Source organism: Cryptomeria japonica, chromosome 10 (assembly GCF_030272615.1).
Source record: "Cryptomeria japonica chromosome 10, Sugi_1.0, whole genome shotgun sequence".
Taxonomy (NCBI): domain Eukaryota; kingdom Viridiplantae; phylum Streptophyta; class Pinopsida; order Cupressales; family Cupressaceae; genus Cryptomeria; species Cryptomeria japonica.
In genome coordinates this window covers 663791941-663819804 of record NC_081414.1, presented here as the reverse complement: position 1 = coordinate 663819804, position 27864 = coordinate 663791941, and the positions used below count along the sequence as shown (strand labels likewise).

At 39.1% G+C, this 27864-nt stretch overlaps 1 protein-coding gene across 1 annotated transcript; it reads left to right on the top strand.

The window, feature by feature from the left end:
* Positions 1-4499: 4499 nt before the first annotated feature.
* Positions 4500-6098, top strand: LOC131073342 (MDIS1-interacting receptor like kinase 2). Its single transcript, XM_059212664.1, is given in 2 exon segments — positions 4500-4755; positions 4758-6098. Coding segments are annotated over 2 exon segments (1596 nt in total). The 5' UTR covers position 4500.
* Positions 6099-27864: the final 21766 nt, after the last annotated feature.

The window sequence follows — 27864 nt, the reverse complement described above, 5'->3', positions numbered from 1 at the left end:
TATGGGCTACAACCCAAAGGAACTACAACCCCTACTAGATTATGGGCACCAACCCAAAGGAGATACAACCCCTATACCGAGCAAAAACTCAGTGATCTCAATGATAGCATCAAATACAAAAGTAGTTATTCTATTACAAGTGAATCTTGCAACAATTTCATATACTTTACTCTGTCAATGAGACACCTTCTCTGCTACATCGATTCACCTCTCTCTGCTACTACTTTACCGGTTTACACTCTATCAGTCTCTCTGTCGGTCGTCTCTTCTCTCAACTACTTTTCTTCTCTCCACCACCGGTCTTGATAACTCAGTTAGATATCTATCATCTGATTCCTGCCAGTCCTTAGCTTCCCTTCTCTGCAATCTACTATGGCTCTTCTATGTCACTTTAGTCACAATTGGTTTCCTCCTCTGTCAGACTCAATGGCCGACTACCAATTGCCTTGCTCTTACCGATTGAACTCTTCAACTTGATTCTCTCTCACACTCTAACTCTTGATGAGCACTTGACTAGTTTTCTCTCTTTTGTAGTAGGAACACTCTCTCCTCTAGCACTCAATCACTTCATAGCCACTATATCCTCTCTTAGCTAGCAGCACTTAACAATATCTTTGGCTTGCATATTTATAGCCTGGTCTTCCCGCCAAAACCATATTCAAACTTGGTGCCTTAGGTTTTTCTTCAGAGATCTTGAGACACACAGAATCCAATCAGATCTAATTGGATCTCGACTTAGTGATAGCCAGCTTGTACATCTCTGCCATCTTCACACCTTTCAGAACATGCCTTCATTTTTCAGCAACCTTCAGTCAATCTGTCGGCACACCTCTTGGTCAATCACCATTAATGACTCGATGGATTGCTTCAACAACTTCAATCTACATCCAAACAATCTGCATAGATCAGTGCACGCGATGGATATGGTCAGATTCATCCTGCCTCGAGCTGCAACCCCTCTGCAAACATCCCTCGAGCTTTGCAGTCACCATTAATCCTAGACCAACTGCCAACTACCTCATCGTCACTCTACACCGATCTATGCAAGTTCACCACTACACCTCCACATGGAATTACTATCGGTATCCACCTCAGCATGCTACTCTGTTGGTTCAGCTTAGTCACCGACCACCCACATAATCGGTACACACATACCAGTTCACCGACCCTACTGATATAAACCACCGTGCCAGTTATCCTTCCTGCCATCACCTTTTCTATCCTGTCGGTGTAACCCTTATGTCTGCACTTCACTGATGCGTCAGTGAAACACCTCTGTGAATATGTTCACTTATCGGCAACATAGCTACTCTGACAACTCTCCTTATCCTTCAATTTGTTGCACTTCTCTTTATTAGGTGAGAACCTTATCTTTCTTGTCTCTTCCTTGATGTTTCACTGGTTGACATAACATGTCAGCTATCACCAATGGAGATTTTGGTAGATGTGTTTGTCGGTGGACAACATACTTTTCTTCTTGCCGGCGAGACACATTGATGACACCAAGTCATCAAACTCCAACTGTTCTGCATCAACCTTCATCGGTATCCTGATATCACCATGTATGTTTCTGCAGACTCGCTAGCATCCTTCTTCATCTAATCGGTTCTCCTCTCAACTAGTTTGTCAAGATGACAAACACACCATCTCAACTCCTCATTCTTCCTTCAATGTCCAGGTAGCACACCTTGTTTTCACTTCCTTATTCAGTGTGCATTTCTAATCTCATGCTTTGGAGGCTTCCTCATCTTCTACTTGTTCATCCAGTCTCTGCATTCAATCACCTGCCTATCTCAGGGAATCATTCTATCAGTATAAGTGTGACTTTACCAAGGGGAGGATACATCTTCAACATGACATATGTCCCAGTATCTTTCCATATGCCAGCTTGCTCACAGAAGCGTCTTACTATATCAACCTATCACATAACCTATGATAGCTTCTTCATCCGATGGGAGTTTTTCTAGTTAGCATCATACTAGCAGTCTGGTGGCCTACCCATAGTTCACCTCCGGTGTTGATGTAATTCAAATAGCATTCCACCTCTTCATCACAATTAATAGCCCATCATGTAGTCTCTTCATTCCAATTGTATGCAACACCATATCAACAACCCTTTTACTGAGTGGTCACTTTACTGCACCTCTAGCATACCGGTACATACCGGTTCTTCCTTCTGCATGAAGATGGTCACCTGGTTGTCACCAATGACAACACATCATTTCTTTCCCCACACCGATCCATCTTCTATTCCAGTTGACATCACACTCTAATGCCAACAACCTCTTGTTCACTTAGTTGACATCAATGTTAGTGATATCAGTGACGTCCTATACCGGTTGACATCAATGACAACACAATGCCAATAGTTGATTTATTGAAGAGGTTTAGAATGATGTCATGTAGTTTAAATGCCACTCCTATATCCCTTGGTGAGAAGTTAACCAAGGAAGATGCAAGTTCCAGGGTAGATGCAACCTTATACGAAAGTTTGGTTGGGTGCTTCATGTACCTCACTACTAGCTCTAATACCAATTGAAGAAAATAAAAAATACAGAGAAATTGCTATATAGCAATAAACACACAAAAGATGTTGCTCAATAGCTAATAAAATTTTATATTCATTTAATGAGATACAAATCCTCTTGATCATGAGATCAATGATCAAGTAATCATAGAGATCATAGATAAGAAAACATTACAATTCTACCTCAATAAATAGAGATCTTTGACAAATTGAATGCCAAGTAAAAATAGAAAAATAAACATGTATATTCATGCACAATTATAATTAACTTTTTTATACAAATTATATTTTTAGAAAAATATATCATTAACTGCAATTCTTTTCATACAAATAAGAGAACTTAATATTCCATCTCAGATATCAAAATGAAAAAAATAATATGCCAACAAAATCATACTACTAGATATAACATTCCATATTATCATAAGTTTTACACACTAAATTGGATGACAGGAAAATGAGTATTATGTAGGTCTGAAGACATGCATGCAAACTATGGAAGCACAAACAAGGCACTAAAACTATATCTTAGAACTATCGACTCAAGATCTCATGGATTGTAATGACTGCATGATATGTGCAAACCAAATTCGAATGTAAATGAAAAGAAGCGGTTGGGTGGACTGATGCTCGATCCCACATCGTTTCCTGCAACCTCCCTACCTACGCAAAATTTGGGTGCTTTGGTACAAGCCATCACCATCCATAAAAGCATTAAGGAAATGGGAATTTCTTAGATGCTAGGGATTACAATCGCCTAGTAAACATGCAGGCAAAATTCGTAAACATAATTATGACATTCGAACTGTTAGAAGATGCAGATTCATTGAGTTTGCCATTTTTACAAATTCCAAGCATCTAACTAAAAAGTTTATATGATTTTTAGGCAAACTATTCCGTAATGTATACAAGTAATTTGATGACGAAAAAGCAACCATATACTTGATATGCGACCCTAGTTTTCTCTGTTCTCATCCTTAAAGGATAGCCTCTCTAAATCTTAATTACTTCCCCTTCAGGTTAATGCGATAGCACTGGAACATTCGACTCCTTTCCTCACTGTAGCCGTGTATAAGATCCATCCACTCAAAACAGTACAAGAGATAAAAAATCCTCTCTCTAAAAAGTTGATTTCCGCTTTTATCCGCTTAAGCGCATGCATGCATGCCTTAATGGCCTCTGCCACTCGCTCCATTATCTCACAATCAGATTTAATTGATTTTTTTAAAGATATTTGTATCCATATCTATCTCTCTATAAAATTTAGTTTCAAATTTATTTAATATCTAGAAAATAATAGTTATGACATCTTTTAATAAAAAGTTTAAAGCTTTTTTATTTATGAAATTTTCAAATTTTAGTGTCATAAATAAGAGTAGGTGAAGTCATAGTTATTCCAACCATCGGGATGCTTGTTGGCTAGATGGTACATAATTATTTGATAAAGATTGCTGTTAAACCAGGCTACAAACTATTTTCATGAACAAAATATCAAAACTATAATTATGTAACATCTAACCATAGATAACCATTTTCATAAACCCATTTGTACTACTCAATTTATACGGTCACAACGAGTACGATGAAAAAGAACCCCATAAAGCACATGGAGATGATCGTAAGATGCCAATTATATCCATCTTAACCTCAAGGTCTGCAAATTTTGGTTGACTTCCCCCAAATTAAATGATAAGAAATAAAATTCCAGATCTTAAATTCCGGAGGAAACAATAAAAAATGGGGTTTTGGAATGCTCTCTACTTAATTTACATTTTCCAATAGCAAGACAGCTAATATACCTTGACAAACAATATTATACACTAAAATTTACCTTGCATTGAGCGTGATTTAAGAATCGCGAGCATAATATGCAAAACCCTGTGTTTATTTTTCAATTCCATGGCTTCTCTATAAATACAGACGAGCTTATCTTCTTCATTCAGTACAAGTTTTAACATTGAGCTTGGAAATCCATGGGCTCTGTAATGCAGCTCTTAGCGTTGCTTTCAGTGTATGCTCTGTGTTTATTTCGAGTCTCAGCAGACGCGCAATGCAACGGAGCAGAAAGAAAAGCCCTGCTGAAAATCAAGGCAGCCATAACACAAGACCCGGCTGGCGTCCTGAACTCGTGGGGAAGAGTACCCGACTGCTGCAACGGCAATTGGAAGGGAGTGGGCTGTGATGTCAACACTGGCAACGTAACAATGATCAATCTGTCCCCCCCGATCCATCCAACGCCACCCTGTACATGGCCGGTACGCTCTCCAAATCCATCGGCGATCTCACGGAGCTTGTCTTCCTCCGTCTTACGATGTGGCAAAAAATCACCGGAAAAATTCCCAATTCAATCGCCCCCCTTCAAAATCTCAACCAGCTCAATCTATCGGAAAACGATTTCATCGGCAAACTGCCGTCATGGATAGCCAGTCTGAGAAAGCTGACGGAACTCAGCCTGGGCGGGAACAGGCTACGGGGGATCATCCCACCGGCCATTACAACGATGAGCAACCTGGAGGGGCTGGAACTCGAAGGACACCGGATAACCGGCACAATCCCCTCGGCAATGGGGAATCTGAGCCGCTTGTATATAGTCAGACTGAACAACAATCTCTTATACGGTTCACTGCCCGAATCAATCAGCTCTATCCAACCGCTCTATCTGCTGGACGTCTCGTATAACGGGCTTGTGGGTAGCATTCCTTCATCTTACGGGAACCTTTCGTCTCTTATTTGGCTGTACTTGAATAACAACAAGCTGACCTACACAATTCCTTCCTCGCTCGGTCGTCCGAGAAAACTGGCGAGGCTGGAATTGGAGGATAACCAGCTGACGGGCTACATCCCGGCATCCCTGGGCAACCTTTCAATGTTGAGTTATCTGGATCTTTCCAGAAACTTTCTGGAAGGCCCTATCCCGGCCTCTTTTTCTCTCTTGACCTATCTGTTTACTTTCAAGGTCTCCGGAAACAGGCTCACGAACCCACCTCCATCTCTGCCTTCACTTCCTCCCTTCTTGGACTTGTCTTCCAATGAATTCAAGCTTGGTAATTCTATTCCCACCTGGATCTCAAATTCGAGCTACGGGGTCGAGATCAGTTTGGCTGGGTGTGGGATAGACATGCGGCTCGAGGACTGGACGGCCACCCCGTTCTTCATTTTGCTCGATCTCTCTGCCAACAATATCAGAGGCCGTGCAGTCGAGTTTTCCGAGGCCACGACGTTCTTGCGCCACGCCAATTTGTCAAACAATCAGCTCAGCTATGACTTCTCCAGTGGAGTCAATTTCTCCCGCTGGTTGCAGACGCTTGATCTCCATTCCAATAAGCTGTATGGAAGCATTCCTGCTTCTATTGCCAGGTTGACTGATTTGAAGACTTTGGATCGGTCAAAGAATGGGCTTAGTGGAAAAATTCCCGGGGAGATGTTAAATCTAAGGAATCTGAGCCAGCTGAACGTGAGCTATAATAACCTGTGTGGAGAAATTCCTCAAGGGAAGCCGCTGAACGAGTTCCCCGTGTCTTCGTATTCACAGAATAAGTGTCTTTGTGGATTGCCTCTTGGGCCTTGTTAGTAATCTGCGTACCTTCGCATAATAAATCAACGCTGTGCCGAATTTCCGCGTGTCGAGCCTTAGATGGGAGGTGGAGCGCATAAAAATAAACGCAGAGGACATTTTCAAATATCCTTACACGCGCATGGTATTCAGAGATAATAATAATATTAAATGTTTTAATATAGATATTAATATCTGAGCATAACAAAGCTAAAATTTAGTTTCATAAATAAAGTATGCATTTAAGAGAAAATATATGAAAATATTTAAATTTGTAAATATTGTGAATGAAAGAAATCTGACAATGATGAAGAAATTTGGTATACCTTCTCAATATTGAATTGAACATAAGTTGTATTGTTTGAGAGGAGAGTGATTATAATATAGACAAGTATTAGATTTTACATGTTGATTACTAAAGATGAGTTTTTATAAACAAATTTGGTATTAAATTACATACATTCTTAGCTGCAGTTGTAAATATATAATGTAACATTGATTCTTGAAGTCGAATCTCAATAATGAGATTAAATTTATATAAACAAAAATTTACACATGTTCTTAATTGTACACTAGGAAGAGGCAAGCAATTGGGTTGTTAAAATCAAATCTCAATTATAAGAGGCAACTTGTATAAATAAAGTTTATTCTAAAATTACTTATATACATTAGATGCAACATGGAAGCAAGTGCATAATTTGCAATTTTGCAAGGGATCTTAGAACATACAAGACAACATTATCACTTTTTATATTTGTTGACACAAATAAGAAACACTATATAATTTTTCAGTCAATTTTAAATGTATTAATTATAGACAAAATCTTGTATTTGCTTCATGATTGCCTTTTTATGCAAGCATCCAACTCATTTGTAGCTCTCTACCACCATTTGAACAATCTTGACATTTTTCTCAATAAAATCCCTATTGATATCAGCTAATTCCTCCATATTAGTGGCTTTAACCCACTTACCTTTATCCCTGCTTCAGGTGCGAGATGAAGGTTCCTGATTAGTCTCGGTCCTTGAATAGAAACATATGTTGCTAAGAATATTAGGTAATGATTTTTTTTCTTTTTGTTAAATATTTTTATTAGCCAAACTATTTCTATGGCATATGAGAAATTTAATTTCTCGCCTCAGAAAATAAGGTCCTTCCCCCATAAAAGATGATATTAATGAATGAAAGCATTTGATCCACCACCACTAGAAATCCAAGAAGATAAGGCCTAGGAATCATGATTGAATTTAGTACAAAATTACAATAAGAATTTATGGAGATTTATGGTGATGACACATGAATGAGAGAATTTTGTTAATGTAAATGTTAAAGTTTTTTCCAAAAATAGATATTATACTATAGAGAATAGAATTCCTTAATGAAATGTGGCTTCATATCCTTCAACAAATAGTTACCTATCACTAGTGACCTCTCCTCTCCTCTCCTCTTTTGTCAGCCATCATGCCATAGTGGACCCTCACTTCATAATTGACAATGACTAGAGATCGAGTCATGATTAAAAGTGTTTATTGTAAAAAATAGAGTGCACAAAAAAAATGTTTCCAAAGCATGAGACTAAAAATATTTCATATGTCAATGGGGTACACAATAATTTTAAGCAAGAAATGGGGTTGTATAATATTCATGGGAACATAATCTAGCAAATGGTGTAAACAATGAATCCCAAACTATTTTGGTCTGTTTAAAGGTTAAGAGTTGGCTCAACCACCTAAGGATTAAATGTTTAGAATGTGCCAATTAAGTCAAATGTCTTGGGCCTTGTTGTAGTAATTTTTGTACCTTCTCATATTAAGGAATTGTGTGTAAATTTTTCACTTGTGTCAAACCTTAAATGGAAAGGGAGTGCATAAGAATAAATGCCAAGAAATTTTTCAAGCATCTTTACATTTGTATTGTCTTCATAGATATTAACAATGATAAAGGCTTTAAGATGGATATTATTTTTTGACCATAACAAAGTTAAATTTAGCTTCATAAATAATTGTATGCATTTCAGAGAAAATGTATGAAAATATAAATAAAATTTATAAATATTTTAATTGGAACTAAATATTCAAGTATACATATTGTGGAAGTCGTGTCTTTGGTAAAATATTTATGATGACTAATCATTTGAAGAAAAAATAGCCCAATATATATGACTTCATAAGTCATGAAGGTTTTAGTAAAGTAATTCAACTCTCTAAAGAGACAAAAGTTCTACAACTAATCTTATAATAAATAGAACATCTAAAAATAAAATAATCTCTAGCTTTTTGACTCAACAGAACAAATCTAGCAAATAAAAGTGACATGAGGATTATGAACAAGAGTAAAAGTTTTTGGATTTAATTGTGTACAAGATATTTGCAGTTTTTGGATGCAAAAATCTTGTACACAATTAAATCTAGAAACTGCACTCCTGTTTATATGATGGATTGTGGAAATCTCTTAGAACTACTGAGGATTATGGTGATTAATCTTTGTGTAAAATGGTGTGTATGAACTCTAATATGTGCCAAAGGGACCATCCAAGTGTAGGGCATATCAAGCTTAGTGTAACTTGAAGGTTGGATTATCACATCCTCAAAGTTAAGATATGTATTTAAGAGGTGTTGAAGCTTAAAGGGAGGAGAGTTTTTATTCTTTAACTCTTTTGACCATAGGTAGCTTCTCTATATCTCACCCCTAATACCCCTATTTATCTCCCTTTTGCAAAGATCCAATAGATAAAAAGTCACTAACATGTAGATGGAGATTTTCCATGTCAATGCCTACAAGGCCTACTAGAGAATAAACCATGGTATAGCTTCTCTATATTCATGCTTTCAAGATGGTGGTTAGGGGATATAATTTCCATAAGGGTCATGTAGGCATTGGACGATTATTTTGTTAGAGATGGCCTCCAAAGAAAACCTAAAATTGCTTCATTGTATTATGATTTTAAAATACAAATCGAGGATAATAGTGAGGAAATCTTGGGAAGAGCTTGACTTGCATACGGAGATAATAGTAGACTAGTACAGTCAAAAGTAATTTCAAACAAATTCAAGGCTCTTTCCTTCCTCATTAACTATGAGCGTTATGTTTCTTCACCAAGATCAAATAAAAAGTGTTCATTCACATCCATAACCCATCCAAGAATTCATCATTTTCATTGTCATTTGAATGTGCAAGCTCTAAATGATAGTTACACCCAGGTCCATAATATGGAAAGGGAAGATGATGTGGTATCTATGAGAATCAGACTTAGAAATATGGAGTAGGTTTTTTGGATCTGTCCAACTTATGGCTAGATTATCTTCATAGTCATACCCCAAAACATTTTGCATGGTGGGGTAAATTTGTATAGACTTAGTTATATAATTACACAACTATACTATAAATCTCCTTAGGTAGTCTTTAAGGGTTTTTGTATCATTGGAATGAGTGATCACCCCCACCCTTATATTTTGTTATTCTCTCTATTGTATTCAAATCTTTCCTACATATAATATATATACATAGTTTATATTTTTCTAAACAACATCTTATTATTGTTTTAAAATGTGTTATATGTGAGGACATCTAATGGCGAGGGGTTAATATGTATTTTTCTTGTCTTTGAAGTGTATAGAACTATATTATATGCAAGGAGATCTATTGATGACATGACTTTGTACTACTACCCCTCTCCCCAGGTATTGTGTCATGTTCTAATTCATTAGTTATATTTTACTCAATTTGTTTTGGCCCACTAAGATATTTATCCACAATAAAAAAAAGTTAAGGTTGTAAGGGTATGAGGATACTAGATGCAACAAATCATAATTTAGTGTACATTAATGTAGTCAGTGCATAGGTTGGTAACAATAATCCAAATGAATCCAAAAACTAGGGAGAGCTACCTATTAGAACAAATTGATAGAATATATATTTGATTTGGTGATAGGGAATAGAAAAATAACAAATTCAACAAATATCTCCAAATGGTTGTATTTGGTAGACTACATGCACACACACAATAACAAAACAAAATGTCATAGGTGTAATGCATGATAGTGAGGGAAGTATTTTTTTATAGCTTTAAATGTGTTTTTAATTTCAAAGATCCACATAGTATTGAACCATACCAAAACACTAACACTTCAATGATGAGCACACATTTTTTTCTTATTAGTGAATGAAGAATATTTTTACTAATTTTAACTTGTTAAATTTTAAAATCATTTTTTAATTTTTAATTGTTATATATTGTATTATTATTGTAGTAGTTAATTTTATTATTGATGGTGTTGTGGTTATAATAGTGTTATTATTCAACTAAAATTTGAAATTCACTTGGAGCTATTTGCAGGGAAGTCATGGCCATGGTCAAGGCGAACATAGGGTTTTCAGATGAGTGGATGGTCCACAGAGAAATCATGGCCATGGTGAGAAAAGGGCCCCATGGATATTGGACCAAAGGTGAGGATTAAACTTCCTTGGAAAGCTCAAAGGCCCGAGCGATCTCCAAAAAACCTCCAAATACCCCTTTCCCTACCATATAGGTCGGGGGGAGGGAAAGCAATCGACTCTTGTTCTCAACAAAGGGATAAAGCGATTTAAACAAAGGTATAAACATGGAAAAAGGTAAAGAAGAGGAAATTAAGAGATCATGGAAACCAGATGTTAGGTGGCACAAAAAAAACCCACAAACAGGACAAAGATGGAGTGACCCAACAATGAGGGTCAATAGGATACCCATTTGGAAAAACACTAGAATCAATAATCAGAGCTTCAGGATGCACTCAAGCGGTTGGAAAATAGGAAAGGAGAAAGAAGACCATGGGATCCACAAAGGGAAGGAAAATAGTAAGCAATTCCTCAAACCTTATCGACAACCATTTAATAATGTCTGGAAAAGAAATAACCTGGGAAGTAATCATTTTTTGTGATGCCATCAAAGATAACATCGACACTAGCAGAAAGACTAAAAGAGAAAGAATTGATAGTCAAATGGGATGGAGTCGAGTTGGGAAAATAATCTTCAGAGGAGATAATCGAATGATAGAAATAGAAATACCTCAATAAGGTATGCATTCGACCATTACAAAAAGACTGCTTTCTTATAGAATGTATAGATCTCTATTTAAAGCATGAAATACTATATGGTATCTGTAGACACCTAAAATTGTCATGTCTAATTAAATAAATATTTTATTTATTTAATTATCTAAGCTTAATTCTTCTATTAATTAAATAAATCTTTATTTATTTAATTAATTCATTTATCCTCTTCTAGCCTTATTTCTCATTTAAATGAATACATTTATTTATTTAAAATATCCTTTTCCTAAATTAAATAAATATCTTATTTATTTAATTGATCCCACTTCTTCTATTAATTAAATAAATATTTATTTATTTAATTAATTCATTAACCTTTTCTATCCATGACACATATCATTCATCTCTTAATTCATACACTACCTACCCTCTAATCATAGCCGACCTCCTTTTACACCTCTCAATCTTATCCCTCCATTTCATATAGTGTCTTCTATATAAGGAGATGCTTCCCTCATTATCAAACCCTAATCAATTATTCTAATCAATCATCTTAAGGACTTGACTACACTACGATCCTACTTGCAACCACATTTTGTTCTTTGTTGAGCTCTTGTGCACATAAAATCTGAGAGCAAATATATCAAGCAAGATCAATGGAGATAGGAAGAATGGAGATTCAAACCCTATTGGACATGTGATGGTTAATCTTTGTGATTTCATTTGATTTGCATTGTCTTAGGTAATCTTCATATGTTATGGTGGATCTTTGTTGATTGTTAGGCTAGGGTTTTGTGGTTGGATTCATTTAGCCTTTCAATATTGTTATTATTGTTATCCATTTTCACCATATACATTTTGGCATGCCCGGTGGGACTCATGTCCCTTTTGCATTTAACATCCTTTTTGCAGATTTTGTAATGTGAAGTTGCAGATCTGACGTTTTCGGTAGCATTTTGTTATTTCCGCATCTGCATACTTTCGGATCACGTTTTTTATTTTCTGGAGCATCTGCGACATCTGGATCCACATCTGTGTTTTGGCAATATTTTATTTTGCAGGTTTCAGGAAAACACGTCTGTGTTGTAAAGTCGCGTTTGCACTGGTTTTGGCCGCGTCTGTGTCCAGAAGACGCATCTGTGTTCTGTAGCCGTGTCTGTGTCTCATAGAACCGCATCTGTGTCACCCAGTCGCATCTGTGTTAAAGGTAACCGCGTCTGTGTTCACCAGTTTCAAAATTTTGGGTTTTCATTGATTCAGTTTTTCAGATTTTGCATTTAGGGTTTCAGATCTGATTTATTTTGAGCTAACATTTTTAGATCTAGCTAACAAAATTGGTGCAGCTTGTCTTGAAAGCAAAATCGTTTGGTCGAAGGCCCCTATTTTCACAAAGTCTTTTGGGTTTAAAATTTACCTAACTTGTGTGCTTGTAGGAGGGGGTGATTATTTCAAACAATCCAAACTACTAACAACTCTTTGTTGCAAGTCCTTGGCAAGGGTTTTTGGATTTTTATTGTGTGCCTTGTTTTCATAGACTAGCAAACACTTCAATTGGTGCACTAAAATTGAATCATTGTCTTTTGTGTCTTGAGCAATAGGCTTTTTTTTTTGTTTAATCTTTAGAGGGCCTATCTTCCCGTGTGGTCATTAGGACTACTAGTGAGAAGAGAATGACCCAAGTGGTAGCAAAAGAAAAGCCATCTTCTTCTGAACCACTATAAATAAATGTATTCATGGTGAAAACTATGAATAACGTGTGCTGATTAGTTCATACCGACACTATGTCTCCCCATAAACCCATTTGATCAAATTTATTTGATGAGTTGTAGGGCGTAACCCCTACCGGCTGGGAGCCTTTTGTATTTATAGAGCTGAAAGTGCCGCATGTATGGCCACACGAGCAGATGCCCTTACTAGCACCTTTTTGTTTTAGAAGCCCAAATCCTTCTAGTTGTTGGGGCAGGAGGTTGGACCTCTGGTAGCAGCCCACACACATACGGTTCTTAGTAGAGATACAAAGTTCACCACAGGGAGTTTTCATGGGGACTGATGCTTGGCTGACCCGAGAAATGAGTGCCGAGGGTGGAGCCAGTGAGGTCAAGCATCTAAGTATCTGCTCTAAATAGCGTAGCCTCGGGGGTAAAACCCCATGTGGGATCAACAACTATTGTCTTGGCCAACCATAAGAATTGTGCTTGACTTATGTTAAACATTCAAAACATTCAAGACCAAACAGCAAAACATTGTGTCTTTTGTGTCTTCAAGTGTATGCAAAACATTTTTACATCAAACAACACACTTTTCTTGGACTCATTTTGAGTCTAGACACTTGCAAACATTGGGTCTTCATCAACACTGTGTCCTCTTGTCACGAAAAATAGTCAAATAGTCAGATTTGGTCACAACAAAACGACTTCACAGATTGGAAAAAATTGCACAAATTTTACAGAAACGCGTCTGTGTCAGACATAATAGCATCTACGTCAAGAAACTGCATCTGTGTCAGACATAATAGCGTCTGTGTTCCAACAGTCAACATTACACTTGGCAAAAAATCTCAGAAATGCGTCTGTGTTAAATAGAGCCATGTCTGTGTCAGGAAACTGCGTCTATGAAGTATATACAGGTGCGTCTATATCCAGAATTGAAAAATTGTTACAGTCCAGCAAACAAACATAGTCAGTTTCGGAATTCTTGAGCTTCCTAGGTCATTTCTCCAAGGTTTCATCTAGCATTCAACCTGTCTTTGGGTCTCACAAAATCCATCATTGCTTCACATTTCACATTACATTTACATTTGTCTAAACTTGAGTCAAAAGGTCACTTGCTTGTCCTCATCATACTTTGTCAACACACTACATACAACAACACTTTGCTAAGTGGTCCCTCATCAAGGTTTCTTACCTTTGGGTCTCATTTGGTCCTACTTAGAGTCAAGGTCAACTTACCTCATCAAGAGAAACTATCCTCTCTTTGGAAGTCGCACCTACTCTACTACATACATACTTGGTCTTACACTTTGGACATTGCAAGTACACTTCAGATTCATTTACATTTCATCCAACTCTTAGTCTTCCATACTCTTTCCATTTTTCATCTAGTCTCACACATCTTGGTCAATACCTAGTTCATGGTTGAAACCCGCCTTCAAAAATCTAGGAGAGAAACTAAAGAGGCTCAAGAGTCCGCAAACATGAGTTCTTATGAGTATGACAATGAGATCTTTTTCAATTCTGATCATACTACATTACCTGACATGGATGCCTATAGAAACATTCCAAATGTTGAGAACATGGACACTATAAACAACAATTCTATACATAATGACAATATGGACAACTTTTCTATACATTCAGCAGATGTGGAAGAATCCATTATGAATCCCCATTTCAATCGATTGGTTGAGGAAATCATGAGGAGGGATAGACAATACTTTTTACAAATGATGGCACAAAGTGGAGCCAAGATACCTCATGATTTTGACATGTCTCAAATAATGGAAAATCAACCATTGCAACAACCTCACTCTAACATGGATCAAAGGAGACCTAATAGTGGAGGAAATAGAGGACCATATATGGTACCTGAATCACCATTAGCTTTGCTTCAAAAACTAGAGGTCCCATATAGTCATGGTCAAACATATGATACTCACCTTCGCAGACCACTATGGAAGTCTTATGGAGAAAAATATGCTCAATCACATATTAATGCTAAGGATCAACCACCAAAGCAATGGGATATTCCAAGGCATGCACAAAATTTGGACACAAGGAAACCCCGTGTCAAATTTGGGGGCAATACAATAGAACATGACATGCCTGTAGAGTATGGTATACATGCACAAAATGGATATGGTGTTCCTCAACATGAATCTATACCAAGTGGTCCATATACGCAGCATCATTATAGACCTCCTCCATATGAACATGTGTATGATCAATATCATCCATATATGCAATATGCTCCTCCTCCAATGGGTACTTCAAACATAGGATATGGTCCAAGAAGTTGATCTCCACCTAAGAACAATTTGGAGCAACAAATCAGGGACTTACAAAAGAAAATGGAGGACATAAATACACCAAAGCCAACATACACAATGAGAGACATATGTCCTTATCCATTTGACAAGAGCATTCCAATGCCTCCTTTTCCTACACACTTTGTGACACCTAAATTTGATAAGTATAGAGGAAAAGGGGATCCTAAGGCACACATAAGACAATTTTTCACAGCTTGCATTGAGGTAGCAGCAGAAGAGACATATTTGATGAGATTATTCTCACAAAGCTTAGGTGATCAAGCTATGGAATGGTTCTCCCAACTACCGCCTGGAATTAAGTCATGGGGTGACTTAGCAGAGGCATTTATTCAACATTTCTCCTACAACATAGAGACAGACATATCAGTCGCTACTTTGTGCAACACCAAACAAAAAGATGGAGAAACCTAGCCAGCAGATGCTCTTGTGAAATTCCACAAAAACAAATGGTAGAAATGTTCAGCCAAAATGTTAACAAAGAGATTGGCTATGATCTAAGAAAAGCTTGTTTGTCCACCTTCAAGGACATTATTGAAAAAGGCTTAGCGATAGAAAATCTCTTAATTGAACAAGGAGTCATCAAGATATTCAAGGAAAACAAAGATGACTTTAAAGGAAAAGACAAGCCAAGATTTTGGAATAAAAATAAGAACACAGTCAATGATGGTGTTGTTGATGCTAATACAGTGCGACCCAAAGTCATCTTTTCAGGATCAAGTTCTACAAACAATCAAGTGAATACTCAAACAACTTCTAGATCACGAAGAAAGTACACTCCATTGGGAGAACCACTTGAGTTAGTCTTCAAGAAGCTAGTGGCAAACAAGGTAATCACAGTTCCAGATTTTCCTCCATATGAACCAAAGGTTAAACCAAATTGGTGGAATGATGATGAGTATTGTGAATTTCATAAGAGCAAAGGTCATAAGATAGGAAATTGTCATCGACTGAAGAACATCATACAAGATCTCATTGATAGAGGTGACATTGAGATTGAGGGACATTCGTCTAATCAAGAACATGAGATGTTTAAGGAAGCATTCCCAAAACATGACAAGGGAAAAGCTAAAGCCATAGAGGATCAAACCAACTATACCAGAGCATCTTACAACTATGATTCAACCATCAATCATATCTCGATGGACAATTACGTCTCTACCATTATCATCAAGGACAAAGCTTTTGAGAATTCTACCCAGAGACCCAAGATTGTCCTAAAAGGTGTTGGATCTTCTTCCGAACCTACCTCCGAATGTCATGTCACAACTTGTCGAGGTAAAATCACTTTGCAAGGTGCTCCAACTAAAAACACTGCTTCTTCATCAACCAAACCTGAGTATGACCTTGTAGAACAGCTAGGGAAGACACCCGCGCTCATTTCAATCCTTGAGCTATTACGCATATCTCCCGCACATAAAGCCATTCTTGACAAAATCTTGAGAGATACTGCCTTTCCTACAGAGCTGAATGTGGACTAGTTTCAAGCCATGGTGGGATACCTTTCCGTTCCACATTCACTTACTTTCACAGAAGCTGATGACGCCTGTGTAAGTCAGCCACATAATGCACCACTACACATTGAATCCTTCATACACAAACATCGAATAAAAAGAGTCCTGATAGATGGAGGAGCAGGTCTAAACATTTGCACATTAAGCACTATTACACAATTGGGATATTCTGATAAAGCTGTGAATTCTACAAACAAAATCACCATTAAAGCATATGATGATGAAGAGCATTCATCCAAGGGTACAGTCACTTTACCTCTCAGAGTTGGGCCAGTTACAAAGGATGTGGTCTGTCAAGTCCTGGATTTAAATCTCACTTATAACATATTGCTAGGACGTCCTTGGATTCATGAAATGAGGGCAGTCCCATCCACATATCACCAATACATTAAGTTTCCTCATAATGGAGTGGAAGTAACAGTTAATGGTGATCCTAATCCATTCATATATTGCAATAACTTGAAATCAAAGACGGGGACCATCATTCCCAGTAATCATGAGGTTGTTCCTTCCTAGACATACATTGATCCTGAGTCATTAAAACCTTTGACATCAAAACAATTTGAGCTTAAAGGCAGGTTTCAAGATAAGGGCATGGGGGAATATACTTTCAATCAGACCATGTACTTACGACAAGTCATGAGTTCCCCAAAAGAATATGGAAGACCACATCCTAACAAGCAAATCTCCATCATGATGCTTAAATGGGACCCTACTACCTTTCAAAGATGGGGTGAACTAGAAGAGGAAGATTTATACCAAATGCTTTTCAGAGACAATGAAGAGGAAACACAAGATCACATCAATCTACCATGTGAGAAATATGGCAAAGGCTTCAAAATTCTACAAAAATTTGGGTATGATGGAAAAATCCCTTTGGGGTTACGAAAGGAAGGCATCATTGAACCTTTACAACTTGAATTGACTCTTAAGAAGGAACGCTTGAAAGGACTTGGTTTCTCAACTTCCAAGGTCCACACCCAAAGGACAGAAGAAGCCTTACAAATCAAAGCTGCCAAAATTCAACAAGAGAATCGCTATTCCACAGATTCCAACGAATGGGAATGGGGTTCCGACAAGTCTTCTAGTGACTACGAGCTCACCGAGACATTCAGAGAGCCAGATGAACCCACAGAAGAAGAGGAGTTTTATAACAAGTTCAGAGTTGGTCAAGAAACGACCCATGAGGAGTCTATGCAGTCCTTGTCTCAAGGTTCTAGGTTGAAATCACATAGGATGAGAACACCTGTCCCAAAATGCGCTACTAGTGATGATAATTTGGATTCGCTCGCGATCGAGACTGATGAGGAGAGTGCCATCGATGACCTCGATAATTACCTTGACATACCCAAATATAACTGCATCTTCACTCTTAGCCCCGCTAACTTCGAAAACATTAACGACCTTCCCCTTGTTCACCACCAACTCATTGACTGGGATCATGAGGGACCTGCGCAGTTTGACACATTCCAAAATGATGAAGCTTTTATTGACTATCTGGGCATACGAGATGATCTTCCCCCTGGAGACCATAAAGCGGGATACACTATAGAACTCAATAGCATGACATATTTTGGTGAGGGTGTCGGACCTTCCAGTCGCAAAAATGTGAAAATAAGAACAAATCAAGGGTCTTGTGGCGAAAACCACATTATGGCATTGTCTGACCCCAAAAAAGTAAAAAAAAAAAGGACGTATCTGAGGGCGAAAACCTCTCTGAGGCACCCGAAGATGGAAGGCTTGACATCCTCCCAGCATCATATGAGGAAAAGTCATCCATGTTGGTAGAGGAGACTATCAAAACAAACATTGGTACAGAAGAGGTTCCACACAACATATTCCTAGCTCAATCACTGACAGAGTTCGAAAGGTCAAAATTCATAAGTTTCTTCAAAGAATGACAAATCAACTTCACCTGGTCATATGCTGATATGCCTGGATTAGATCCGGATTTGGTAATGCATCATTTGACAGTCAAACCAGGGGCAAAACCAGTAAAATAGAAACTAAGAAAAATGCATCCACAAGTGGCATTACTCGTCAAAGCAAAACTTGAGAAATTACTCGATGTTGGATTCATACGCCCAATTGATTATCCCGAATGGATCTCCAACTTGGTACATGTTAGCAAACCAGATCGCAGCATCAGAATATGTACAGATTTCAAAGACATCAACAAAGCTTGTCCAAAGGATGACTTCCCATTACCAAATATTGACTTGATTGTTGATCTCACAGCAGGTCATGAAATGTTATCATTGATGGATGGATTCTCTAGTTATAATCAAATAAGAATCGTGCCCAAGGATCAACATAAAACAACATTTACTTGTCCGTGGGGAACTTTCTGCTAGAATGTCATGCCTTTCAGGCTAAAGAATGCAGGTGCTACATATCAAAGAGCCATGACTACTATCTTTCATGATCTCATGCATGTAACTGTGGAAGATTATGTTGATGACCTCTTGGGCAAATCAATAGATAGAAATACACATTTGGACATACTCTCAGTCGTCTTTGATCGGTTGGAGAAATACAAAGTAAGATTAAACCCCAAGAAATGTGTCTTTGGAGTAACCTCCGGGAAGCTCCTAGGATTCATTGTGTCCAAAAGAGGAATTGAAGCTGATCCAGCAAAAGTCAAGGCCATCTTGGAAATGCAACCTCCAAGAAATATTAGTCAACTTCGATCCTTACAGGGCAGACTCCAGTCCATCCGAAGATTCATAGCACAACTAGCAGACAAGTGTAATCCTTTTCAGCACCTGCTACATAAAAACATCAAATTCAAATGGGATGATAACTGTCAATAGGCTTTCCAGACGCTCAAAGATTATCTTCTAAATTCACCAGTTCTGATGCCACCAGTTCCAGATCAACCACTGTTACTATACATATCAGCTACTCCAACAGCACTGGGGGCACTCTTAGCACAACAAATTGCTGAGGGCAAGGAAAAAGCAGTATACTATATCAGTCGCACATTGGTGGGATATGAGCTAAACTACACACCAATTGAGTGTGCATGTCTCGCCATGGTCTTTGCTTCGTAGAAATTATGACATTACATGCTCACTCATAAGACTAAGTTAGTTGCAAGGATAGACCCATTGAAATACCTTCTCAATAAGGCAACACTTACTGGGCGACTGGCCAAATGGGTAATGATCCTAAGTGAATTTGACATCCAGTATGTGGACAAAAAAGCAATAAAAGGACAAGCCATTGTAGATCAATTAGCAGATGCTCCCATGATAGATGATCTTCCTCTACGCTCAGAATTTCCAGATGAATCCATTTTAACAATGTCACATGCAAAGCCATGGCAACTGTACTTCGACGACTCATACACACAGCATGGGGTAGGAGCTGGCATCCTTTTTATAACTCCTCAAGGGGATTCTATACCAAAATCATACCGCTTATCATTTCCTTGCACTAACAATATAGCGGAGTATGAGGCATTAACAACTAGATTACGAATTGCAGTTCAATGGAAGATCCAGGAACTTCATGTTTTTGGGGACTCCCAACTGGTCATCCATCAAGCAACTGATGATTACCAAACAAAAGATGAGAAATTAATGCCTTATAAACAAATGGTGGATGACCTGAAACAATACTTCACAAAGATAGATTTTGAGCAGATACCAAGAGAGCAGAATCACGCTGTAGATGCCATGGCTACAATTGCTTCACTGATTGATTTACCTCCAAATGAGACCCACTATGAGTTCTTGGTGGATAACCTTTTGGTCCCTTCATATGAGATCATTCCTACTAAGACGATATGTGTTGTCGGTCCCGAATCCTAGTTATATGGTTCCATTTTCACATACCTACGTGACAATACTCTACCTCCTGATCTATCAAATAACCAACGTCGCACTTTCATTCGCCAATCCTCTCGATATGTCATTTTAGCTGATATACTATACCGATGAGGTCTAGATGACACTCTTCTTAGATGTTTAGAAAGCGACGAAGCTCAGATTGCGCTACAGGAAGTGCATGAAGAGATATGTGGTCCACATGCTAGTGGTCCTACCTTAGCCAAGAAACTCATTAGGACTGGATATTATTGGCCCGATATGGAGAAAGACTCATATCAGTTTGTCAATAAATGTAAGCAATGTCAAATTTATGGAGATCTCATACATGCGCCAACACAAGAACTTCAACCACTTGCGTCTCCTTGGCCCTTTTGTCAGTGGGGACTCGATCTCATAGGCAAGATTCACCCTCCTTCTTCCAATGCTCACAAATTCATTATCACTACCACAGAGTATTTTACAAAATGGATTGAAGCCGTGCCTCTCACACAAGTTACTGGAAAATAGATTGCTACATTCATCCTCAACTATATCATTTGCCGATACGGTATTCCTATTTCCATTATCACTGATAATGGGCATCCCTTCAAAAATCAGGATGTTTGTGAACTCTGTGACCGTTTCCATATTTCCCATCGTTTCTCCACACCATATTACCCCCAAGGTAATGGCCAAGCTGAGGCATCTAATAAAACAATCCTGAAAATCCTAAAGAAGACAGTCGACGATGTTGGTCGTAATTGGCATATCCAACTTAATCCTACACTTTGGGCCTACCGCACAAGTGTCCGCACACCTACAGGAGCTACACCCTATTCACTTGTCTATGGCACTGAAGCTATCTTGCCTATTGAGGTTGAGTTACCCTCTTTACGAGTCTCTTTGCAAAACATCATCATTGACGAAGACTATAGGGTCTCTCGCTCGCAAGAGCTAGAACTACTGGATGAACGAAGACAAACTGCTTTTAATCATCTCAAGGCTTATCAACAATGAATGAGTCACAGCTACAATCACAAAGTCAAACCTCGCACATTTGAGGTGGTTGACTTAGTTCTCAGAGAAAATCCTAAAAGTCAACAAGACATAGAAAAGAAGGGCAAGTTCGAACCAAACTGACTTACATTATTACAGCAGCATATGGATCTGGGGCATATCAGCTTTCAACTACAGAAGGTGAACCTTTGGAGGATCCTATCAACAACATGCACCTTCGCAGGTTCTACACATAGCTCTTTGGAATATCCTAATTCAAAAATACAAAATAAAAAATTAAAAATATAAAAATCGTTACTTGGTGAAAACCTGGCAAACAGGCGCCTTGTGACACAAAAAATATTGAAAAATTGAAAAAAGGAAAGAGAAATAATTTCGTCCAACGGTGAAAACCACTTCGGTGGCGCCCTGGGCAAGTACCATGGTGAAAACTGGGTCACCAGTGCCATGCGTAGAGACATTGCTCCTCCCTCCTTCAAGATTCACTTTCATCTTTTCACTTTGCACACACTCACGGCCAGTTCATCCATAATAAACTTACCCATTCCCATCATGGCTTGTTATTGATCTACCCAAGATTGGTTAGCCATTCATAATAAACCTCCCTTTTCACCTTTTTCCATTCATAATAAATCAGCTCCTATCTGTGGCTAAGGTAGATCCTACGTCTAGTGATGGGTGTGGAACTAAGAACATCACATGTTTCGAGGAGTACAGTTTCTTCCACTTTTCTTCAATTTATCTGCGCACAATCCACAATAAATCAGCATTTGCATCATCATCCGCAATAATGTTTCATCTTCTGCACAATAAAGTATCAGTTTCATGGATTCAGTCAGTTTCAGATGAGACACAGCAGCAACAATGGGCTTCAACAAATCAAATCTTTCAACAGACTCAGACAACATATGGTTCAGTGCTATCTATCCATTTTGTGAAAGTAAACATTGTGGCCACAATCAAATAAGACTTATACAAGTGACAAGAGACACTAAACTTGAGGACTACAGTGGATGTTGGTGTTGAGTCTTGGTTTTCTTTTGATTTCATCTTTCTTTTGGTGACATGTCTTTTAGCTTTTCTGGGATGTCTCTGACTAGAGATTCTATCTCCAGGTAGTCTTTGACTAGAAAGGTGAGGATGGGGTATTGTCACCTATTTTTCTTTGCTGTCTGTGGATTGTCTCTTAGTAATGCTATGACTTGTCCAAGGATATGAGGACACTGTGAGTCTAGTGTGAACTGGGGCATTCCTTGTTTGTGACTGTCTTATCTCCATGCAAACAGGTACAATGACTTTCTGGGTCGAACATATGCCTCGATTGTCATAACCTACTTGCCATAATAAAGCTCAATGATGATAATGCACAAGAAGCTCTTTCACTTTCATATCTTCTATCTTTCATCCCTCTTTCTTGATTGACTTCCATTGTCCTTCTCGAGTCCGTGTAGCCTGCTATCACATGACTGAGTATAATGACACACCAAAAACATTTGCATTTCATGTAGCTGCACCTGCATTACCACATATAAGCATTTCATACATACATATAGATATCACAACTGCATCACATCCTGCACACAACACCTGTTAGCACAATAATCATTTGTATTATCATATTCATTTGCATTACATACATTTACTATTGCATTGGCATAACATTTTAAAACATAAAAGAACAAAAATACTGCATTACATCATATACATATTTGCATCCATATCATAAGCATACATCATGAAACATCTCATCACATAGGTACACATGCATATAGTTGCCGCAAAAATGAATCATCTCATATATATATATAAAGTGTCATGATACAATGATGTAAAAATCATATGGCTACAAAAGCACCCGCAAGTGTCTACAATACAAAAATGGTATAGTACTGATACAAAGGGAGCCCACTATGGCTATGATGAACTCCCTCCCTCGGAGCCGCCTAGCCTCGATAGAATCTGAGCCCCTGAGGGACCCACCCCAGGATCATCCCTCCTGTCCCCTCTATCTAGTGGTGGCGGAGGACCCATAACCCCACAACTCGATGCCTATCTCCTTCGGCTCCCTCCCATAGCTGTCGCTGTACGCGACGGTCTATGGAAGCTCCTCGCCCGCTAATTTGCTGGCACTGCACCATAGTAGAGGTCTCTCCAGTAGGCAATCTCCTCCCCTGCCCGTAGGACATAAGCATATCCTGCCCTTGTATCCTCCGCTACCTGTCTCCTGGCCCTCAGTGCTATCTTAGCCTCTGTATAGCGCTGGATAGCCTGATCCTGCTCCCGCTTAGTATCTCTGAGCCTCATCTTGAGCTAATCCCTCTCCCTCTCCAGCTCCTGGATCTCATCTGCCTAGCCCTGGCAGATCTCCCTCAGATCTAGCAGCTCATCCTCTACTGGGTCAGCCCCCTCCGCCTCTGCCTGTGGCTCCCCTTGTACTGGTACCTATCTCTGTCCCTGTACTTGTACCTGTACCTATACTGGTACCTATCTCTGTCCCTATCCCTGCACCTGTACCTGTTTGGGACCCTGTGCTGCTAACACCTGTAGCGACAATCCACCATGACCCCTCACCACCCGAGCCTGTCTCTCCTCACCACCCTCCCTCCGAGGTGTAACCCTCCTCTCTCCAACTACTCCCTTCCTCCTCCGTTGGCCTCTGCCCCCATCCCCTCCACCATCATCATCATCTCCACCCCCATCTCCATCCAATGGCTCCCCTGGATCCGTCAACCGTGGGAAGGGATGCTCTACCCAGTATGCTGTGTACTCAGCATCCATGCCGGCATCCTCAATCTCTGGCTACATGTCCCAGGGTAGACGTATCATCTCTACCAGCTGTGTCACTACCTGATCATATGACAACAAGGGCCCAAACTGTGTCTGATCTCTAACTGTCCGTGCATACCAGCCTGAACCCCGGGGCATCTTCTGAATCTGGCCAAATTGTCAGCCAATCCTGTCTACAAGCTATCTCTCTAGCACATAGGGCATCCGCCCAATCAAATACCTTCTCCGGAAGGTGTACGACAGCTCGACTGCATCATCCTCCCACTGTTCGCAGCCCAGGTATGGTCTCCATATGACCAAATCAATGTCGTCTATCACTCGCCGCCAGTGCTCCAACCTGCCAATCCGTGGCTGTGATGTGATCATATCATACAAATGAACAAAGTTGCATCCATGTCCCCTGCCTCTGAAGTGTATCGGCCTTGTCACTAGCAGATGCTCATAAGCCCATACCTGTAGCAATGTCACTCCGCAGCCCAATCCCACTAATCCATGGTAGACAAACTAATGAAGCTCATAATACAAATGGGCCAGCCACATGGTCCCTAGGCATATCTAGTGTGCTACATCACCAGTGTCTCCAGTGCTCCTCCCCAACCCATAGCCAACCCCCGTGTCGCCCTATCTGGACACAGGAACCCACTGATAGCTCCTCCTACCACTGCCGATAATGCCAATCCTGTGGCTATCATGGTGTCCCATGCCACATGTCCTGCCCTCATCTCCAGTCCTGGGTCCTGGAACACCCGTCTCAATGCCTCCCTGTCTCCATCTCAATCGTATGGGATCAGCTCCCCATCGATTGGTATCCACAGAATCCTGTATACATCCTCTAGGGTGACTGTCATCTCACCCATCGGCAAATGGAACGTGCACGTCTCAGAGTGCCATCTCTCAGCTAATGCAGTCAACAGTCCCATGTTCGCCTGAAACTCGGGCACATATAGCACATGTCTCAATCCCATCTCCTTGATCGTAGCTCGCTCCTCAACGGTCAACTCAGGTAGCAATCTCTGCATAGACGGGAATCTCTCATGTGACTCCAGCATCGGCAAATACTCCTGTAGTCAAGCAAATCACTCATGTCAGTCATAGTGGCATTCCCTGTTTATCACAAAATGCTACTTTTTATCTACATGCACATTGCTATCTATCCTAGTGACACTCACTGTTCATCACAAAGTGTTGCTATTTATCCTAGTGGTACTCCCTGTTCATCACAAAGTACTACGTGTGTGACACTCACTGTTCATCACAAAGTGCTACTCACATTTGCACTCCCTGTTCATCACAAAGTGCTGCTCATACTCTAGTACTCCCTGTTCATCACAAAGTACTCTATCTTGGTACTCACTGTTCATCACAAAGTGCCTTGATCTATCCTAGTCTTCCCTAGAGGCCCTATTTGAGTGTATCCTCTTAGCAGCTTATCCAATCGACAACGTATGTTCATCACAGAACTGTCGATTTGACCTAGAAGACCAAAACTCAACACAAACGTACTTACCTGACATAAACGTGCTTTCAGACTGCATAGACGTGCCTATGCTCTACACAGACGCGCCTGGGTGACACAGATGTGCCTTCTTGGCACAGACATGACTGACCATCATAGACGTGGCCGCAATTGACACAGACACGGGTTCCAACGCAGACGCACCTGGCACAAACACAGACGCGCCTCGCGAGCACAGACGCGCCTGGCACCAACGCAGACGTGTCTGGACGTTTTTGGACATTTTTTGGACCCTAGTCTAAGCACATTTATGACCCTATCTAGCATGCATTAATGACAAAATTCAATGCATCAAAGTACGAGGAGGTTTGGTGGTACGTACCGGCTCTCCTGCCTCTACTGGCCTCTGAAATCAGCGAACGAGGTCGAATCTATGAACGAAAGCCATCGCTACTGACTGCTACTGCTCTATCTTTGCTCTACAATCTGCTCTCGTGGATGTGTAGATGACAATGAGGATGTATTTTCCCCCGTGGTCTATCTTATAGCCTACCCTAGCCCTAGCCCTCATTTCCCGAGTCAGTCTTCACTATCCTGTGACTCTGTCACTTTATCCGGTCAGTCCATTCTAGCCTTTCTTTCTTATCGAGAGATTGTCTGCGATCTTTCCAGACATTTTCATCCAATCTCTCGAGGGGGCATATCATTCCCATCCTGGGGCAACTCTGTATTAGTTCATCTTATCTTCTTTGAAACAATGTGACAAGCCACATTGTCTCAAAGAGGGGCAAAATGTAGACACCTAAAATTGTCATGTCTAATTAAATAAATATTTTATTTATTTAATTATCTAAGCTTAATTCTTCTATCAATTAAATAAATCTTTATTTATTTAATTAATTCATTTATCCTCTTCTAGCCTTATTTCTCATTTAAATAAATACATTTATTTATTTAAATTATCCTTTTCCTAAATTAAATAAATATCTTATTTATTTAATTGATCCCACTTCTTCTATTAATTAAATAAATATTTATTTATTTAATTAATTCATTAACCTTTTCTACCCATGACACATGTCATTCATCTCTTAATTCATACACTACCTACCCCTTTCATTATTTTATTATTTCTTCTACCTACCCTCTAATCATAGCCGACCTCCTTTTACACCTCTCAATCTTATCCCTCCATTTCATATAGTGTCTTCTATATAAGGAGATGCTTCCCTCATTATCAAACCCTAATCAATTATTCTTATCAATCATCTTAAGGACTTGACTACACTACGATCCTACTTGCAACCACATTTCGTTCTTTGTTGAGCTCTTGTGCACATAAAATCTGAGAGCAAATATATCAAGCAAGATCAATGGAGATAGGAAGAATGGAGATTCAAACCCTATTGGACATGTGATGGTATAATCTTTGTGATTTCATTTGATTTGCATTGTCTTAGGTAATCTTCATATGTTATGGTGGATCTTTGTTGATTGTTAGGCTAGGGTTTTGTGGTTGGATTCATTTAGCCTTTCAATATTGTTATTATTGTTATCCATTTTCACCATATACAGCATCCCTAGCTTTTAAAAAGGTATTAGTTTTTCCAAAATAAACTGGGTCCCTAACTTTGAACCAGGTAGTTTCAAGATTAACAAAACCCTAAAATGGTTTCTACTAGAGGGATTACCAGCAGAATTCTAGGGCGAAAGAACAATTATGAGAATATGTAATTCTTTGGGTTCATTCATAGAAGTGGTCAAAGGCTTTCTAAATGGGAAAACAAGGGATGTAGAAAAAATGTGTGTAGAGATTGATATGGATATGGAAATATATAACAAGCTAGAAATAATTACTGAAGGAGGTAACTGGAAACAACAATGTAATTAAATCTCATAAAGCAGGGAAAGAGAGAAAAACTCAATGGGAAAAAACTCTCCCCCCAAAAGAGAGATGAAAAATATATACAAAGAACTCTCATAGAAGGATGTGAGGAACAAAACTCTATGTGAGGAAAATGCCCCCCCCATATGAGAGAAGAAGAAGAGAGACTAGGTAGCTCCCCCTCAATGTAGAATCTACACCAATGGTAGAAGGTTGATGATGTATGGAGAAACTGCTCCATG